The 21,618-nt window shown below is 37.7% G+C and overlaps 1 protein-coding gene across 1 annotated transcript; it reads right to left on the bottom strand.

The window, feature by feature from the left end:
* Positions 1–10,181: 10,181 nt before the first annotated feature.
* LOC5566793 (THO complex subunit 4-A) lies at positions 10,182–21,203 on the bottom strand. Its single transcript, XM_001651150.2, has 4 exons — positions 20,744–21,203; positions 19,512–19,743; positions 11,296–11,490; positions 10,182–11,185 (listed from the first exon to the last, which is right to left on the bottom strand). Exons 1-4 carry the CDS (start codon positions 20,975–20,977, stop codon positions 11,061–11,063), a joined length of 786 nt encoding a protein of 261 aa, XP_001651200.1. The 5' UTR covers positions 20,978–21,203; the 3' UTR covers positions 10,182–11,060.
* Between the last annotated feature and the right edge of the window lie 415 nt (positions 21,204–21,618).

Genomic DNA, 21,618 nt, shown 5'->3' on the forward strand with positions numbered 1-21,618 from the left:
TAAATAAATTGTGTGTGGTATTTTTTGGAAAAAATCTAGGTTGTACATATTTAGAAATATCCAAAACAAAATTCTTGGAGTAATTCCTCAAGAAAAGGAAAATCTCTCAAATAAAGATCTATCCATCTATCTAACCTAAACAAATCATCAAAGTTATATCTGAATCTTTGGACAAATACCTGAAATAATTTATGATGAAATAATTCCTTGAGAAAATCATTGAAAAAGCATTCAGTAATACAAACGGTATTATTATTTGTCGTAATGTCACGAAAACTTGAAAATAGTTTTGAAATATTCTCAGAAAAATGTCTGATCTGATTCCATGAGGAAACGATCTCTTTGCTCTTGATTACTGTTAGGTTTCGTTTTGTTTTTTGATTACTGTTACAATTTTTTAAATTATTGAAAAATATTTGAAATAAAAAAAAATCGATATTGGAAAAACAATCTGGTATTTAACTATTTTTAATTTAAAATTTCGTAACAATAATTTAATTAGGAACTCTCGAAACATCGGTAAACTTATTTTTTATGTTAAAATATCGTCACTAATCCAAATAGTTGTATTTTTTTTTTGTATTAGGTATCCAAATAATCCATGGAAATTAATCTCTTGCACGAGAACGCAGTAATAAAATCATGGATATCATGGAATTTCTCAAAGAACTCGCGATGAAATCCTTTAACTCTGCAATAATTTATGTCCTGAATGAAAATCGTGAGAAAATCCGAAAACAAAATGTTGAAAAGATGAGAAATTATGGTCCAATCAAGATGGTGTATTAGAAGATGAAAAAGCTATCGTGGAGAGTAATATATGCGTCAACAACACAATTTTTAAATATGCACACTTTTTTAAATAAACAGAGATGCTTGAAAACCGATAAAAAAATGACGTATCGCCTTAATTTGAATTTAATTTATAATGATTTTAAATAAGGAAAACAATTCGGAGCACACAAGCATAACGGCAAACCATCACAATTTGAAAATTCACACTTTTTATTATGTATCATATTTGAATTTAATATGGTCAAACTACAATTTCGGTTAAGCACCTCCTGTCTCCCAGTATCAAACAGTTTGATTTGTTACATGATATCTTTGTAATTTTTGCTTAAATGTCTCAAAATACATTCATTTTTTATAGATTTTATTGATCATGGTATCGAAAATGTTTAATTGCATTTTAATAATAAGAATAATGAAAGTTCAGAACAACGACTTGCACGACTTGCAGACTAATGCATTGATTAGGCAATGTAATAATACTCCTGGAGTAAAAAAAGTAACTGATATACAAATTTATAGAATTCGAAACATTGAAAGAACGTGTCCGGTATTGAGGGTCACCTTTCATGATTGGTACTAAATTGTATCATCAAAAGGCAATGTCAAAATTTATATTTTCAAATATTTGTTTGTACGCTACTAAAATGATAATATTTATCATAAATGGGCTTGATGCAATCAATAGTTTTAATATTATTAATTTGACAGCTTGGATGTCCGATACTGAGTGATCTATTGTAATTTTAATAAATTTCTGAAAAACCAAAATAACTCGGAACTTGTATTGAATAAATTTGTGAATGATTGTCATGAATAAGTAATTCTAATAGATATTTAGAAGAAAATCTTGAAGGAAAAGAATTCCTAGAAAATTTCAATTGATACAATCCTTCAAAAATATAATGAGTTATTCCTAACGGTATTTACGAAGAATTACTGAAGATTATCCTAGAAGAATTCAATTTAATATCGGGAGGAATCTTGCACCACTCTTCCCCTATGGCTACCTCCATAATTTCTTCACGACTTACTTCAAGGATTGCTCCACAGATTTTTCGCGATTCCCCAATGAACTTTACTCAGCTCCCAGAACTCCCCAGGAATCTTGCCAAGTGTACATAAACAAATTTATATTTCTTCAAATATTGATCAATTAATGCAATATACGATTCTTCCAGAAGCGTGGGTTTTATCCGCACTCTAATCGGGAGAAGCTTTTCGTCAAAAAATCTTTATTTTATGTATGGCTACGGACACTGCCTTATGTTGATGATTGATCAGCCTGTTCAAAGGTTGATGAAGACAGTCTTTTAATACAGTGAAACCTCCATGAGTCGATATTGAAGGGACCATCGACTCATGGAAATATCGAGTCATGGAACAGCAATCCTTTGGAAAGTGGCTTCTAGGGACCATCATAGTAACCATGAAATTCTGTTTTTAGTATGGTTCCATGAGTCGATATCGAGTCATGGAACATCGACTCATGGAGGTATCACTGTAGTATACATCTGAGAATCACGTCAGTAATTAACCCTGAAATCTGCCTGGGAATTCCTTCTGTAATTTCTTTTAGGGAAGAAAGAAAGCTAATACCCTTTTCATAGAATTCACACAGATAATTACTTGCATTTTTGCCATGTTATTTGCTACTTGAAGCTGTCTCTAAACCACGTGTAATTTTTTTGCTCAGGAGTTAAAATCCTTTCCCCTATTGCGGTATTTTGTGCATACAAAAATTTTAAAAAGTGTATCGATTGTGTTCAATCACCAGAAACGCCCACCACCCCTCACATCCCCTTATATAACTACGTAGTTTATGGGCAGCTCCTTTCGGGTGTTTCAGGTGGTAACAAGACGCTTTTATGCTCGGAGTGCTAATTAGTTTTAGCAACAACTAGTAACTAAAACAAATGTCAAAATAATAGACTAATATCTGAGCACTGACATGGGAATACTAAAACACACACGAGGGTTTAAGACATCACGAAATTTACGGTATTCAACTAACATACATTTCTTCGCCTTCATTAGCCGAGTGATTAGGGTCCGCGGCTATAAAGCAAAGCCATGCTGAAGGCACCTGAAGGTGTCTGTGTTCAATTCCCGGTCTGTCCAGGATCTTTTCGTAATGGAAATTTACTTTACTTCCCTGGGTATAGAGTATCATCGCACCTGCCATATGATATACGAATGCTAAAATGGAAACTTTGGCAATGAAAGCTCTCAGTTAATAACTGTGGAAGTGCTCATTGAACACTAAGCTGAGAAGCAGGCTCTATCACAATGAGGACGTAATGCCAAGAAGAAGAAGACCATTCTTCGCCATCGGTGGTATCATCACTTCCGCTATCACGGCTCCAAAGGTTCAAGCTGCTCATTTCTTTGTTTTGTGGTGATCTGGTTACGTATGGCCTAATAAAACAATTAAAAAGCATATTCTCACCTTGTAGGGTCGGTGATCCAGTAGTAGTATGTGTCCCAATAAAAGTGGTAGTGCGGTTTTAAGGGTGTTATAGGCAATTTTTATTTTTTTATGTATTTTTCTAACAGGGCCCTTGTTAAAATAATAGGAATGGGTATCAAAATAAATTGGAAATTAGTAAGGAAATAGTAGAAAACAATTTAAAACCTTAACTTTTTTGCTCCTTTGCACCAGTAATAGTGGGGCGTTCCTATAATAGTGAGTTTCAATGGGAATTCAATGTAAACTACTATTATAGGAACAGAGGTTACCAAATATCACTATTACTGGAACATGTTCCAGTAATGGAGGAAATGCTTTTTCAAACAATTAAATGATTTTATCAGATTATTTTTTACGTTAAACAAAATAGAAAAGCTTTCGAATGACGCATTCAGATACGAAAAAGTGCTTTCGTTATTTTTTGACGATTTTTTATTCCTCAACCCGTTACTATTGCCTCTATCACTGGTACAGACGCCCTAACTATCCAAAAAGTATCCGCCTTTTTCGCCAGAGAAAATAGATCCGCGCTAACGTCTCCCGGTACTTTTTATGTTGATCTGCTGCATTAGCCTTCCGTGGAAGCACTGGTCCCTCCTCGCTAGAAAATCTTCCTCCGCGTTTCCCTTGCGCCTGCGAAACCGTCGAACTCATCATATTTTCATTCACTGTAAAATTACGGCTATTGGTGTCAGAGATCATCGACAGCTGGGTGCAGTCCGGATTGAACTCCTCGGCCGTCAATTGGCCAGCATCGTTCTTGGTCGGAGTGGAAGACTTTATGCCGCGAATCTCGTATTGAGCGACCGGCAAAGCGTAATCTGCCTCGACGCTGTCCACAATCCAGGCCGGAGAAAGGCACTCCTTTTTGCATGGCTCCTTGAAATTTTGCCGATCCAACACTGTTCTTCTCCAGGATCAGTTATTTATTTCCGATTTAAACGCTCCAATGTAGTTTCCCCCGTTGTTCTCGATCAGTTGCTTGTTCTGGTTCCTTTTCTGCGTGGACAATCCGGGTGAGGTTATCGGCAACAAGTAGAACACCGAAAGGGCATACTTGGAGAATACGAAATCCGTTGTTTTACCCAGTCTGAGTGCATAATCTTCAGCTTGATCTCGGCGGCCGTCGACGCCACCAAATGAATTCCGGCTGGCATTAAGAATGTCCAGGTAATATCCGGCTGATTTCGTTCTTTTCGATTGTAATCCGGAACTGCAGATTGTTAGATTCTTCATGGCCGTCATCAGCACCGGATACTTTCCCAGGGGAATCGCTTTATTGTCCAAAAAGCAGCTGATCAAACACCGGGGTCCGATCAGAACCGCTGGACTGCCGGATGTTTTCGTAAGCCGCTCCGGAGAACTGTTCAAAGACGTGCTCTTAGTTTCACTTCTTGATTGTTGTTATTCACTGGCACTCGTGGCATTAATTATTGAACGTTTCTAAACTTCCCGAAAAAGATTTTTCCGACGAAAACGCGAGTTTACCAAAATTTTCCGCACAAAACTTCGATCACGAACCCGACCCGGTTTTTTCTCTTTCAGTTCGATTGAAAACTTGAAACATAAACACCATAACGTGCGATTAGGGCGAATTAGTTTCCATCTTCACCAACAACAAAACAACAATTTGGGTTTATTCGTAACTGTTTTCGAAAAATATGTTATAATTAGATTTGATTCGATAGGTATTAAATTCAACGGTGATTATTATCTGTAAAATATGAATGGTTTACTAGGCATCAGATTTTAAAGCTCAATGTTTGCAAACTGGGTTCCGCCCTAATCGCAAGTTATGCTAGCTTATCATGATTGACGTTTCTGTTAATGAACACATCTGAATGTGAGGTTCACTTCGTCACTCGCATAGAAATGAACTTGTCACCTCATTCGAGTCGACTCTCGGAATCGCAACAAAAGGTTCATTCGAGAGCGAAGTGACCATTCTCGATTCCTCTCACTCCACTCGAGGAATAACCACGATTATTCCTGTTTCATTTAAGTTAAAATATATACATGCAATTTTCAGCTTTCGTCATTAATAAAAACGTCTTTTGAATTGTTCGACATTATAGATGTTGACGTATTTTTTCCAAAAACTTCTCAAGACAAAAATACAAAACTAGCTTTAAATACAAGTCGTATATTTCCCCCTTGTCCATGGATCGCATCACCGACCAGAGGTGACTCCCAGATCTTTTCCTCCCTCACTAATAAACACCCTTCCCGTGGTGATTGTGGAGATGCAGAGGTATTCTCGGTCTCTAGAAGCAACAATCATTACACCCTAACATTCCTTCCCCATCCCAACTGACTGTAAGGACTTGGCCGGCGCCGTTATTGATCAATAATATTAGATCTGCTAAAATTGCACTTCGAGAGTAAGCGGAAACTCCCATCCCTTATTCATTTGGATCGTAGTGCAATTCTTACCAGTTCCGATCAATCACGGAGTAGCAACCATTGACATGTACAGTCAGTCTATGCTATGCTATGCTATGCTAAAAGCGCATTCGAACGTAAACAAGAATGGGGGTGTATATGATTTCCAAAACATGTAATTAACTTAGTTTTCTAAAATCTAAACCAACATACAAAAAGGGTACAAACTACGTCTTTTTTTCATTCACCCTAGTAAAAGGGGTGTAAAGGAAAGTTAGCTTGGACTGTTTATGTATTCTCACTAGAAAATATAAAAACCAAATTTTCTTTGGTTCGGTTCGGGTCCGATTAATGAACGATTCCTATTGCAGATCAATAACAGTACTTTATGGGCGTTTCTATATAGCAAATACGATTAAACCTCGATGTTCCATTACTCGATATTGACTCATGGAACTATACAAAAAATCTAAATTATTAAATAATTAAAATTTTTATTGCATGGTTAGGGAGCATTCAAAAATTACGTCCATCATTGAGGGGAGGAAGAGTCTATGAAAATATGACAATGTATGCATTAGGTACTGTAAAAAAATCGCGACAGGGATTGAGGGGACGGAATGTAGAAATCCTTAAAATATGATGGACGTCAGTTTTTAATCTTCCCTTACTATGATGGTCCCCTCAAACCATTTTCCAAAGCATTTCTATTCCATATCACGATGGTGTCGACAAGTCGATGGTTCCCTTCAATATCGACCTCTGGAGGGTTGATTGTTTGTTGAAAATAACGTTTTATAACTGCTGCGCATAGTAAGGAACATAGTTGAAAAATGATTCCTTACTATGCGCACTTAAGAAGAATAAGAAAATGAATAAAAAAAAGTTGCACTTTACCAGTGATGATTGCTCGATAAATAAACTAGTGCCTACGTACTAAAAATCTGAAATATATTATCTTTAATTTGCTTCAAATGACTTAAGTGATGAGGTACTCCCTTAGCATTTTTGCTAACGGGCAGTCAATTTGGACGTTTTTCAATATTTTTAAAGCTATTTTATTTTTTATTTAAATAATAAACGTAAATTTGTCAAGAAAGTTCTTCGCGTACTTTTCATTACTATTGTAGCAATATATGAAAAAAAAATTGTAAACAAAAATTTAAGTATTTTACCAGATTTTGGTGGATTTTGGTAAAAGTGCGCAGAGTTAGGAGCTGCGCAGAGTTAGGGGCCCTCACGGTACCGTGTATGCACCAAACTTTGCGCACTTAAGAAATTATCATTCTATTTACGCTTCAAACAAGGCTAAAATCTGTATTTTTTCATTCAAACCTTTGCCAACGATAGGCTTTTAACCCTTTAGTAGAACACATAATTTGAAAAAATAAAAATAATCCATAAAAAAAATTAAAAAATGCAAAAGGTGATTCACCACCTTGTGCCTAACATTGCGCACAAAATCTGAATTGTTCCAAACTTTGCGCATGATGTGCCTAACTTTGCGCATACTTTAAAATGCTCGTTTGCTTATAATAATTTTACTTTTTTACTGGTTTTGCAAAAAGGGTATAACTAATATGAGTTTCATCAAGATCAAGAATCAAGAGTTTTTTCCGTAAATTTCAATTTAATTTATTCAACCACCCCAAACATAGAGTGACCGCGAATAGTGAGTTACTATGTTCTTATTTTTTATTATATACTCACAAGATTACAATCTGAGCAATATAGTTTACAGCTTATGCTTATTTGTTTACGTACGTTCCTTTATATAATTTATTCTCTTGTTTTTTTTTAATTATTAAACTTATTTTTTATTTTCTTGTTTTTTTTTTCTTATTTTGTTCCATCGCTTTGAATATTTTATTTTATTTTATTGATGTACAAGGGGGTCAGGGGCCAAGTCTCCAGCGTAAGTTTGAAAACTCACACCGTCCATAATACACCGAGGGGGTTTTGGAGTTTGGGAAGTAGGCAACGCAACATCTTTGACCAGAAGGTTCTTTAAGTTTTGCTTCTACTCTTGACTTCCAATACACGTATGAATGATGCGAGGCCAAAATAACATGAATCAGTCATACATATAGCGGTAGTGAAGTGTTTTGCCTAAGGACATGGAAAAAGATGGATTTTGTGTGGTGTTTTGTAAATGGCTCTGTGGAACAAGTTTGTCATTAGTTAAAAATTTAGTTGATCTGATTCACCTTGCAATCAATAATAAAAATATTTACAAAAGCATAATACTTATCTTTTCTCGGCCAATACGCTGCCATGTCTTTCCTCTCGGATGATTTTTTCCTCGTTGTAATGGCGGGTTAGATATGAAAAAAAGGATAAAGAGAGTGAGTGTTAGTGATTGTTACATGCTTTATTGCTGTATTGACCTTCAATGAAATCATACAAAATTCGCTCTTCGGATTCCCATGATAACAATCCCCATGCAGCTTCCGAGAAACTCCATGGCAATGATCACTGTACGCCATGTGCGGCATTCAGGACATCTCAACACTACTGATGACGAACAACAAAAAATGAATCCAAAAGAGCAAAAACCTTAATGTTTCAATGTAGGACAATCCAGCTTTATTGCATGTGAGAAGTTTTTAGTGATATTCTCACAACGGCCATTCAGAATGGTTCGACGGATGTAGATAAAAGATCATTATGATTAAATTAACGCGACGACATGTTAGTAAGCTCAAAACGATTATTGTATTTGCAACTTTTAATTTAAATAGTTAAGCTAAGGGTCGGTTATTGTATAGAACTTTATAGATAATCAGAAGTATAGCACGAACGCGAAGTAATGACCTTCCATCCCATCTTCAAGTGCTCCCCACAAGCACAACACTTCATTCTGGCACTTTAGAACGTCCATGTTGTAACTTGTTCACACAAGAAATCTGCCTCGACCGAGTTGGCAGAACGCGCCCGTACCCCTTTCTGAACCAAAGGACAGGGTTATTTTGTTCCATCGCTTTGAATAACTATAAAATTATATTATATATTATATAAGTGAATAACTACGAAATTTGATGCTCGTATCCACTGCTGATGGCCATGACCGATTCGATTTCGCACAATTCGGAAGCATTTTAAACAAAATCTTCTCTGTTGTACATATCGTCAGCTGAAAGTGGAGGATTTCCAGATGAACTTGACGATTCTTTAGCAGTGATGTGCCTCAACTGAAGCTCAGGCGAGCTGCGCTCAAGATTTTTCTCATTTGTCTATTAGTATTTCAAGCTGCAGGTTGCTTAGGGGCTGTCCCTTAATGGACGGACCCTTTCTTTCCACTGAATCTATGGAAAGCATCGATAAATTCGGGAGATGTATCGATCTCTGGTGTTTATTTATTTATTTTTTGAATTGCCGCCAGTACGGATATTCCATAATTGAACGCTTTTTGCTAGGCAACTGGAACTTGAATCATTGTCCATCAACTGGGAAGCCAACCATTGCGCTATCAATTATCCAAGTTTACAGTAAAAGTCTCCTCCTGCGTCAATACAGTGAGTTTTCCGAGATTTTTCAATGCACACCTTGCCTTCAGCTTCATACAAAAGGTACTTTCAGGAATATTACATGTAGCCACTGCCTTATGGATTGAGTGACCATTCCTGATAAGATCGACAGCTTTTGTCATTTGCAAGGACGTACATGTATTCACATGCCATTTCGAATTGCTAGAAGTGCGCACAAATTAAGACCCTCTTGTAAAAAATGGGTCCTAACATTGCGCATCGCTTTTTTTAAATAAAGATTCGACATATTATATGGAAAATTAATAGAATCACTAGAATATTACCTTTTTTTTTGCAAAAACACCGCAAATATACTTTTCACAACACAGTTTTGTTCAGAAAAATGTTCATTTTTGGCAGAGCCACTCCTTAGCGCTTGTGCTAAGACGGTGTAAAAGTGGACGTTTTATAAGGTTTTTTGTTTATTTACTAACATCAACGAGGGTTTTTTAGTAAACAAATGTATGTCAAATACTTATTTCACATAAACGAACATGTAGCTGAAACTGAATTGTTAAAAAAATCAATGATCCATTATCATTTTTTCATGCTTCTTAAAAATGCGCAAAGTTTGGAGCTGCGCAAAGTTAGGTGCGTACACGGTACGTAAGGGACGGGGGTTTGAGATTTCCTATGTGCTATACAATTCATTTCAAATTTTCATACAAAAAATCTTACCATGGGAAAGAGGGGGAACCCCGAAAATTGTCTTACATAATTGATGGACAGCCAACATTGTTTGTCCAAGAACTTTTTGCAGAAACGCTTTTTTCGTTAAGAAATCATCGATTGAAGACGTGGGAATGAAATAATTAAATCCCAAAGATCTTTGTAAAATAAGACATTCACACGAATCTGAAGCGAAGACGAGCAATACAACTTCATCTTCTCAATAGAAAATTTGACCAAACTATTGCACACAAGGAACCACATACAATATTGTAGACAGGGGACAGGGGTAAACATGGGTGATCTTTCTCAATATGAAAATACACGGCAACTGCCCAGCATATGAGATGAAATTTGTTTTATTTTTTTGTTGAGTTTCCATCTTTGTGAGTTCCTTAAATTAACAACTACAAACTAAAACATTCTGCTAGCTTCACAGATTGAATATGTATTCCACGTTTCATCGTTTCAAAATTTTCAGTGATTTTATCGAATGTGTACTGTTATATCTGCACAAAAGTTATGAAATGATAGTTCATGTAGTAAAATTTTCCTGAATCTAATGGTGTGATCTTACGGTTTCGATTTTTTGCAATTGGTGAGTACCTGCTGTTAGTGATACTGATTCCGTCTGTAATTGGAATCAGTTGAGTTTGTCACAGAGTTACATGAGAAATAATAATAAATTAGATTACTAATAGTGTTTTGACAAGTAACACCGTTACTCACTTTTTGGAACATTGCATTTCCGTTAGTTCTCAGCATTGAGAACACACTTTACTAATTGTTCAAATTACAAAGTATGTTGTAATAAGAATGAACTTTTCTACTTGTTTAAGATCAAACAATCGTTCAATAGATTAACCAATGAACTGCATCGCTTACATATGGAGATCATCGTGAGTCTACCACCGGTCCTGGGACTGCAAGCTCAACGATGATCGTGTCTGCATACTAATTTATCTTGTTAATTTAATGTACTTCTCCTCGTTCTGTTATCATTTTAATGATTTATTTACACTGACCGTTCACGCAGCTACCAGCTGGACATTGCCGTCATTTTTTTTTTTCTTGGCGAAACGCACCTTGAGGTCCTTATAGTAGAATTGAGTAACCACTATTTTTTTTGTTTTATTTTCTTAAGAGGTCACACTGCAATCTCCTGTCCTATCATACTTTAATGATATCCGCCACTACTGACTGATTAGCGACATCTAGTTTTACTTCATGTCCTTAGTGTAAGCGTCCAATTCTGCGTCCAGCTCTTCCGCTGTTTTGGTTTCGCGTTGCTGGCGGCGTGGGCCACCACCACCACCTCCTCCTCCGCGGCGGGCCTGGTTTCCACCTGGAAAAAGATTATAATACGTTTATAATATTATGTGTGTATTGCTTTCAGAGGGACTTTAACCCGAAGTTCATTTGTTGATTTCAAGCGCTATCAATGGCAGAACTTACCTCTGGGGGCTCCACTGCTACCACCGCCGCCTTGTCGTCTGGGAGACCGTGGCAGAACGCGAGGCGCTCGTGGGGCAGGAATTTCCGATGTGGCCAGCTGTATGCTCATGGGCCGCCCGTCCAGAGGAACGCCGTTGTACTGTTTCATAGCCTTGATGGCGTCCGCTCGTCGTTCGAATACAACATCTGCTGTGCCTGTTGGTTGGAAAAGAAAAGAAGGTTCAATTAGATTGTATCTTTAAGAAATGAGTGTAAAAAATTGTGATAATGTTTGATTATAGCTAGGATCGACTGCACTGTCCATAATCGTATATCAGTCCCATGTTTGCTGGATTTACTACTCACATGGAACAATTATGCGTTTAAAGTTGTAACACATACAGTATTAATCGAAACATTTGCAACTTTTTCGATTATCCATATACAAAATGGTCAATTTTGGAGGCTTAGATCTCGGTTATTTGTTGACCGATCTCATTGAATTTTTTAAAGCACATCAAACATAACTCAAACGTGTTCTAGGATAAGAGCGTAAGTCGCATGATCGATTTCTCTTCATCGATCCTCTCTTCTGTGAATAAAGATGACAAGATGCGGGTTTGTACATTTATTCACTTCAGAACGCAAGATTGCATCGCTGCCTAGCGTCCTGAAATGAAAAAATGCTAACAAACGCGCAACTTGTCACCTTTATTCACAGAAGAGAGAGGATCGATGAAGAGAAATCGATCATGCGACTTACGCCCTTATTCTAGCACACGTTTGAACTTAAGTTTCAACGTATAATTTGAGGCGATTTTTCCAATCACGAATTCAAAAGCAGTAACGGTTTGATTAAAATGAATTTTTTGACAAATTTTATTAATGGACGCAACTTTAAAAGTTGAATGAATAGCTTAAAACGATATTCATCAAAGTTAAATATCTAGACAAGATGAACAAGTTTGCCCTACAGTTTTTGTGTAGGGCTTTTTTCGTTTACCGATAAATCGTTTATAAGTTTTCTTAAAAAAATCACTTCGATCAAACCATTATTACTTTGGAACTCTTAATTCGAAAAATCGTTTAAAGATATATGTTGAAATTAAAGCTGTGTCTAACGTGTTGTAAAAAAAGTATTTAAAAGGTCTATAAATAACTGAGATCTATCCTCCAAAGTTGATCATTTTGTATGAAAAAAAAACGAAAAAGTTGCAATTGTTTTGTCAATACTGTATCTCCCGAAAATCTAGACATTAGATGCTCCACCCGCCAAAAGTATTGAATTGCTTCTCCAAATATTGCAACACTCGATTTAAATATAGAAACATGAAGTGATTTTTATGGAAAAGTTACCCTCGCTGAGAATTGAACTCAAGACTCCCAATTCGATAGACAGACGCATTACCTACTACGCCACGAGTGGACCCGAGAACAAAGCGAAGATAATGAAATATTTTATATATACTGGAATAACCTCTGAAAAAAATCGATGTTTGTACTTTTCAACTCAACATATCCGATACAGTCAAACCAATTCGATATCTGAAGGGACCATCGACTCATGGATATATCGAGTAATAGAACAGAAATTACCTGGAAAGCTGTTTGAGAGGACCATCATAGTAACCATGAAATTTCGATTTTAGTATGGTTCCATGAATCGATATCGAGTCACGGAACATCGAATCATAGAGGTTTTACTGTATATTGCCGATACCGATAAATCCTCATTTTGCACAGTCCTATTCAAGTTTAACTTGGATTTTTTTAAGCATAATCCCAGAAATTATTCCTGAGATTCCACCATTAATTCCTCTAAAATATTATTCAGAAATATCTCAAGAAAGTCCTTCGGGGAATTTTGCCTAGGACATCATAAAGTAATCACTGGATAAATTCATGATGAACTCCTGCAAGGAACTCTATAAGAATTCATGGACTCTTGGAAAGCCTTGAATGATTAACTAGCTAGGATGATAATTTAAAACAAATGAATTCATAAATCTCAGGGTGAAAATTTGAGTATTTTCTGGTATTTTTTTTAGAAAAATCAATCGTTTCCCTAGATAATATCCAACTGCATTTTTCTTCCTTCCTACCCAATTCCTTGACACACATCGGACGATAACCCTGACGAAATTAGTGTAGGAATGATCTAAGAATTTAAATTATAATTGCTATAGTATTTGCTGGTGTGAAACCTTAACTTTTGCAGAATTCATGGGATCATACCTATGGAAGAACTGCTGGAGACATTTCTGGAGAAACCACTGGTGACTTCTCAAAGGAATTAATCAATGGCAGGAATTATAACTGGAGCCAGGAACATGAATCAGTTGCCGCCATTCATCAATTCTGACAGTCGTATAAAAAACAGCCATACCAAGACTGATGATTTCAAAGCATGTTAAAATAATTCAAGCGAAAATATAGAAAATAGTTTGATTTTATGCCGAGCAAAAATGCAAAAACACCGAAAAAGTCGTGTCACCACCGTGCTCTAACCTTTCAGCACTCGGGGTTTGAATAACCGTTTGATAGAAAAAGATAACAGTTTTAAAGTGTAATGATTTTTTTTAATCTATAAGGTTTTTGCCTCAGATTTTTATGATTGCATAGAATCCCTTGGATGTAGAGGTGAACCTTCAAGGCTTCTGGAATAAATCTTTGTGTATTTTCTTGTAAGAACTACTATAGGCACGTTTGCAGAATCTACCAGAGGAACAACTGGAGAAATCGGAGGAAGAAAAATTGGTGAAGTTTCTCTCATACCATCAGTGCACCAGTTTCCGCTCATGTTCCAGTAGCCCGCTCACACTAAAAAAAAAGTTTACACAACGTACAGGGGATAGGCAAAATGATTGAGATAGGCAAAATTTTGCCCAAATTCAAATGCTTATAACTTTATGAAAAATGAATGAAATTGGATGCATCTGGAAGCAGTCGACGGCAAATTTGGTCCAGTTTTAGGAACTTCCTTGGCCATGCATATTGGCCACTGGACACCGGAGATGTTCCGGATTTTCTGAGGTCATGTCCAAATGTCATTTTTTCTGTCGCTTGTATTTTTGTGCGGTGTAAAGTTAGATAGATGTTTGCAATTTTTCTAGAAACTAGAACTAATAGGAAGTTGAATGCCACCGGACGCATTAAGATTGGTTGGAAATCTTCAGAAATATGACCATTTCCGTAAAACTGGTTCCGGAAAGCATGGTCAGTCATGTTTGTATTTCCAATCATGTTAATATTATACGGAGCTATATCCAAGCGGACACTAACCTTAAAAATGATGATTCCTGCAGCATATTCAGAACCATTAGATGCACAGACTACACTATAGAAGGTTCCAAGTACCCTGGGGGAAGTGGTCAATTAGGAACATATCCGGAACCATATCAATTTGGGCATCAAACTTCATGATTTTTAAAGGTTATGCTTTCCGAAGCATGACCACTTTTTATAGTAGGTTCCAGGTGCCCCGGGGAATGTGGCCGATTCGGAACATGTCCGTTCATCTGTTTAGAATCACATTCTACCATAAACAGTAAGATCCATGGGACTTGGAAAATGGCGATCATTTTCAGAACCACATGATGTAATAACCAATCTATAGTAGATTCCAGGGGCTCCTAGAGATGTGGCCAATTCGAAACATGACCTCATCCCCCAGGGCCCATGGAACCTACTATACTGTGGTCGTATAAATAAGTTGCGCTGTAAATACTTCTATTAAATCTTGATGTTTATACTCATATTGATGTGTTTTCGGGCATGTTTTGAATTGGCCACATCCCCCGGGGCACCTGGAATCTACTATAAAGTGGTCATGGCAGCCGGTGGTGCTGGAAATGCTTCGGAAAGCATAACCTTTGAAAATCATGAAGTTTGATGCCCATATTGATATGGTTCCAGATATGTTCCTAATTGACCACTTCCCCCAGGGCACCTGGAACCTTCTATAGAGTGGTCTGTGCATCTAATGGTTCTGAATACGCTGCAGGAAACATCATTTTTAAGGTTGATGTCCACTTGGATATAGCTCCGGATAATATTTACATGATTGGAAATACAAACATGACTGACCATGCTTTCCGGAACCAGTTTTACGGAAATGGTCATATTTCTGAAGATTTCCAACCAATCTTAATGCGTCCGGTGGCATTCAACTTCCTATTAGTTCTAGTTTCTAGAAAAATTGCAAACATCTATCTAACTTTACACCGCACAAAAATACAAGCGACAGAAAAAATGACATTTGGACATGACCTCAGAAAATCCGGAACATCTCCGGTGTCCAGTGGCCAATATGCATGGCCAAGGAAGTTCCTAAAACTGGACCAAATTTGCCGTCGACTGCTTCCAGATGCATCCAATTTCATTCATTTTTCATAAAGTTATAAGCATTTGAATTTGGGCAAAATTTTGCCTATCTCAATCATTTTGCCTATCCCCTGTAAATTTGAAAACTTTAGCCGCTATACAATTCAAATCGACGAATAGAATCATACTGTGGACATTTTTTTGTGTATTTATTCAAATTACCTTACTTTTTGAACTCGTGAGCGGGCTACTGGAACATGAGCGGACACTGGTACGTTGACGGTACACTACAATAATAGAAAGAGCCCATTAAAAATTTGATGGGGAAATTTCTAGATGAAGATGATTATAGAACGAAGCCACAATTCAAATTTTCAAGAGCACAAGTCTTGAGAACCAAACAGCGCTTCCCATTGAAAATGTATCCCATTGGTCACCACCAGCAAGCAAGCAAGTTGATTTGATTTTCCACGCGATCTGTTGCCTGATTCTCCAGTCTTGTGCACTTGAAAATTCCAAGTTTGGCTTTGCTTTATAATCACCTGAATTCATGAGTGAATTGGAGGTGGAATTCCTGAAAAAGCTTGAAAATACATTGAAACAACTCGAAAAAGTTCTGAAAAATCTGTGGAAATGTCGCCAAATATAACGGATTCTTTCGAGTCTCTAGTATTTTGTATCAGTTTCATCCAGAGGCGACTCGTAACCTCACTTTCTACCTGTTCTACGAATCTAAAAATAGCTAATTAGGTAAATTTAGACTATAAATCAAACAGTAAATTATTGGAATAGTCTTTTCTAACAAATCACTTCTCAATATATGCAATTTTGTAGCTGAAACTCTTGAATTTCTATTCGTGGAACAGGTAGATTTGAGGTTAGGGAATCGCCACTGGTTTCATCGCAAGCAAAAAAAAAATTAAAGGACTATGTTGGTTAAACAGATTTTACAGGCAGTACTGGCAGTGATCTGGCTAGTACATAAATTTCTCCAGGACAGTTACTCCCGCTATTTTTGAGTTTATCTCGAATGTGTATTGTGTAATGATTGCATCAGAGCGTCATAGCGCACAAACGCAGGATTGCGAATGGAAGTGCGGGATTGCGTCAGATAGATTTGCTATCCGCACCGCACTTATTCAGCATGATGCGACGAGTAACTGCCATGAAAATACCTATCCGACGTAATCCTCGTACTACTATTTTCGATTCTTCGCTTATAAGGGGGTCCAGTTAGAAATCCAATTTATAGTATTTAACAAATCCTTAAAGAATATCTTCTTTTTTGGAATTCCACAAATTTCTCTATTTTCTCCAGTGATTTAAGTTCTCTGGATGGCATAACATGAATAAAATGGATTGCACGTAGTCACCCTTTAGGGCAAATAAAGGTGCAAAATTTAAAAAAAAAAACTATGGAATCGCTCTGTTGGATTCATGAGATTCTATAGACTAAGCTAGACAGAGTGCATTAACCCAACTGCGCACCATAATTGGTAACGATTCTGCATAGCCGTCAACCAACCCGAAATTGAAGTCCCAAGTTCTCTTCCACAACTTGGCATATCACGGTTAAGAATCAGCACGTTCGATTGAATAGATTGATCACTTGACTCAATTCAAAACACCAATCACCATGATTTGAAGAGTTCTAACTTTGGAGTTGCTCTACTGTTTCTAGCACTAGACTCTGAAGTGAAAAGTTGTTGTTTTTGAACACCATGTTTTTTTAATGAAAGCCATCATTGACAGCCCGTTGTTGAAAGTGATTGAGATCAATTCAACCCCTTTTAACAGATGCGAGTTGGTGTCGAGGTAAGATATAATCCCTCTAGCACTAAACCGAATAGCGTCTTCCGCTTTTTTACTAGCGCTGCCCCTTCTGTACGTTACACATAATGTCGGAAGTAGTGCGCTGTATAGATCATCAGAGCGCACTACTCCCTGCATTATGTTTAACGTACAGAAGAGGCAGCGCTAGTAAAAAAGTGGAAGACGCTGTTCGGTTTAGTGCTAGAGGGATTATACAATACTTGCACTCCAAAGATTGAGGGTTCAAATCTGGATCAAGCGGAAACGTCTAAATAAACGTTAAATTAAGTTAAAATAAACTTTTTTTAATTTAAAATCGAAACATGTAACGTTAAATTCAAGTCCTGTTACCAAATCAAAGTGCAGAACTATTAATAGCATCGTGCTTATTTTGTACCGTGTATATGCTTTGCCTTTTAAGAACAATTCTCGAAAACTTATTAAAACAGTCTCGAATCAGAAAAGTAAATAAACATACATTATCGATCCTATGTGTTTCGCAGATTTTTCACTATTACAATGTTTAATCTTACTGGGACAGAGCCTGCTTCTCAGCTTAGTATTCAATGAGCACTTCCACAGTTATTAACTGAGAGCTTTCTTTGCCAAAGTTGCCATTTTCGCATACGTAAATCGTGTGACAGGTACGATTATACTCTATGCCCAGGGAAGTCAAGGGAGTTTCCATTACGAAAAGATCCTCGACGACCGGCAAATGAACCCAGACATCTTCAGAAGGTCTTAGAAGGTTTAATGTCCGGTATGATTTTCAACTTTCGCAACCTAACAGCTACTTTTACTGCTCCGTTGTATGGAGAGACAACGTGAATTAACCACGAATCAAAACATAGCACTACTTGAGTCGATAAAGCACTGGTACAAAAACGTAGTTAGTAACTGCATTGATCGGCTGATCAATTTATCATATTTGTGGGAAATAATAAAAAACTATCTAGTTTTTGAACGCGAGCTGATTGTATGCAAAATTCAAGCGAAGTGCACGGCGAAACAATGTAAAAAAGGTTATTTATTTTAATACAGTTTTAGTAGACGGTTTATGATGCTTCTTAATTCAAGCGTGTGCTAGAATAAGGGCGTAAGTCGCATGATCGATTTCTTTTCATCGATCCTCTCTGTGAATGAAAATGACAAGATGCAAGTTTGTCAACATTTTTTCACTTCAAACAGCTTGACAGCGATGCAAACTTGCGACCTGTGGTGGAAAAGTGCTGACGAACATGCATCTTGTCACCTTTATTTACAGAAGAGACAATCGATCATGTTACTTATGCCCTTATTCTAGCACATGCTTGAATTTATTTTCTCGAAACCGTATGAATGTTACTTACGTCGATTTGAAAAAGTAATCGGGAAATGATCATTTTCCCCCCGAAATTATTCATCTAAGATTTCTTCCAGAGATTCTTCCATGTGAGATTTTTCCACCAATTCCTGCTGGAATTATTCGAGATCTTTTCGGAAATTTCCGCAGAAATTTCTCCATAGATTCAGGTAGTTCAGGTAAGTAATTTTTCGGGAATTTCCGCATAGATGCGTAAATACTAATGATTAGTCCAGCAATTCATACCGAGTATTTCTACAGGAATATCTAAAAGAACTTGATCATGGATTTTACTTTTTTCGGAAATTCAAGATTTATCCAAACATTTCGTCAGACAAAATGCAGATACTCCCGTTTAATTTTTTTGCTTTTTCTCGAGTTAGAGGCGATTCAACTGAGTGTTATCCAAAGAAGTCCTTTAAAGATTAAAGAATTTTTGCCAGTGCTTTTAGTCCTTTGCTTCTTTGTCTTGTCATGATCATAATAAAGTTCAATCCGCAGCGAACATGATTAAAATAGGTAATCCTCGTCCGGAGCGCGGTTTCCTTCGCACATGTAAAACTAATAGAACATCAACACACTTGCAACAAAAGCAATTCCATCGCAACTTAATCGCTCGAAACACTTTACAAGACTGACGTGTCGTTCGCCTTCTCCCGCTTGCTCAGTTTTTCATTGTTACTGAAACTATATGGACTTCTGCCATGCTCTAGTACCCCTCTCAATCCCTACACCCCCCATATGTATGCTTTCTACTTACCGAGTGATCTCCCCGATCGGTCATAGTGTACCGAGGCGCTCTTCAGCGGTCCGAAGTCGGCGAAAAGCTCGTTGATGTCCGATTCGGACACGCCAAAGTCCAGGTTCGACACCATCAGCTTGCTGCTGCCAAGTCCACCGCCAACACCGCCGCCGAGTCCCGCAGCGGCCAGCAGCCGGTTTTTACGGGCTCCCTCGTACATGTCATGCTTCCAAGCGCTGTTTACGTCACCCTGTGAATGTGTTTGGTTGGTTTGGTTGAATTGAGGTTCCCTTGTGATATGGCGGGGAGGTATTTCTGTTCCCAAGGTTCCACCGTGACGCGCAATCTTGCAGCAATCTTCTCACTCCAGCAGCCACTTGAGGCGGGACTTAAGGGAAAGAATACCACCATTCCGAATCGAATCTCTCTCGCTCGTTCTCGTGTCAATTCCCAAGCATTTTCCTCATATGTGCCACCAAAATCTTAGGTTTGCTTCATTTAGGAGCTTCATGTCATCTCTCTCTAGAAGAATCCTTCCAACACTGCTCGATTTTCTACTAAACTAAGTATTGCTTCAAGAAAATCAGGAATAATCGGACGCTTTCCAGGCTAAAAATTGGAATCAAGGATCGATCCAAATCCTTACGTAAGCTCTCTGTAAAAGATACTCCTCCGGATGGGCGGTATGTACATTTTGTAGGAATTGATAGCGTGGTAGAAATTGAAGACATAAAAAGTGTTGGAAAAACTGGTGTTTAGGTACAATTACCCCCCGTAGCAAACCAAACAGAAACTCTCACTACAAATTTTCTCCCGAACACTCCCGAATTTCAGTTCCATTAAGGGCAAACGTGTTTTTAAAAAGACGTGACAATCCATGAATCGCAAACAAAACACTCAGGTGACAGGTCATCGTTGTGTTGGTGCGTTGGAAATCGTGACGTATTTACGCATACACTCACACAGCACAGCTACGCATTTTCGACACGTCCTTCACTGGTCTTCTTCAACACCTTCTTCAGAGGAACGCCAAAGAAAAATTATGTCCGCCATTTTGTTTCTTCTGAGGGAAGCCTTTTCGTCAACTTTTCCCGTTATTTGAACCCATATTTTTAATGCACCGTATTTCGGACACTGCCCTCGATTGAGACGACGATCCGCGCGAGAAAAACTCTTCTTTATATTCTGTTCAAGTACCGATTTTTCATGTCCATTAAAGTCCATTTTTCGGTTTGCAACAAACCGCTTACCCGTGAGAATTTCGTCGTTCGCTGAATTCCGCCCCGGTTCCGGCCTTTAAGAACGCCACCTCCCATTGGGCCACCGCGGTTCTGTCGGAATCCTCCTCCGCCACCATTTCGGCTACGGTTTACATTTCCGCGGGGAGGTCCACCGGATTTATTCAGGCCACCTCGACCTCCGCCGCGTTGAGATTTTTGCGACTTGATGATATCATCCAGGCTCATTTCGATTTTGTCCACCATTTTGGCTGCGCCGCTTTTTTACTACACCGCCTTGCTAGGAAATATTTTACCGAACCGAGATTGAACAACTTTTAACCACTCTTTAACCGAAACAGACTTCCGAGTAACAAAATATGAATCAGTGACTAATTCCACTGCAAAAAGTTAAAATTTTGTCAAGTTTTTTACGACCGACCGGGAACTTGATGCTGACCGAACGACGGCTGAAAATTTTATGCTATGATGAATTAAGAAAAGAAAGCGAAAGAACCTGCGAAAAGGTTTTCGCGCACATCAATACACACAAGGTGGGTAGAGAAAAGGTAGGTAATCAAATGATCCTACGCAGCATGACATGCTGAAAAGGCCTTTGAAAACCACGGAGAAAAAATTACCTTAAATTTATACCCGCGCTGTTTTGATTTCGTTTGGGAATTTGTCTCTTTCTGGTCTTATTGGGAATTTTCTTGGAAGATGGATTTGAAGGGACATTGCTTGAGCTTTACCAAAATCAAATTTTCCAAATCCGCATCAAAACGACCCTCCCAATATGCTACGAGCTGGATAGCATAAGTAACATAAAAAAAATGTCAAAAGGAATCACACAAGAATCGTGGTAGTGAAAAGGCAATCTCACGTACGTGTTGCACCAACGGCAACGG

The sequence above is a fragment of the Aedes aegypti genome, chromosome 2 (genome assembly GCF_002204515.2).
Source record: "Aedes aegypti strain LVP_AGWG chromosome 2, AaegL5.0 Primary Assembly, whole genome shotgun sequence".
NCBI lineage: Eukaryota > Metazoa > Arthropoda > Insecta > Diptera > Culicidae > Aedes > Aedes aegypti.

Bases quoted from the DNA above. Each gene is read 5' to 3' on its own strand.
- LOC5566793 (XM_001651150.2), bottom strand. From the start codon at position 20,977: ATGGTGGACAAAATCGAAATGAGCCTGGATGATATCATCAAGTCGCAA. The intron at 19,744-20,743 runs GTAAGCGGTTTG...ACACATTCACAG, and splicing joins GAACGACGAAATTCTCACGG to GGTGACGTAAACAGCGCTTG. The intron at 11,491-19,511 runs GTAAGTAGAAAG...TCCAACCAACAG, and splicing joins CCGATCGGGGAGATCACTCG to GCACAGCAGATGTTGTATTC.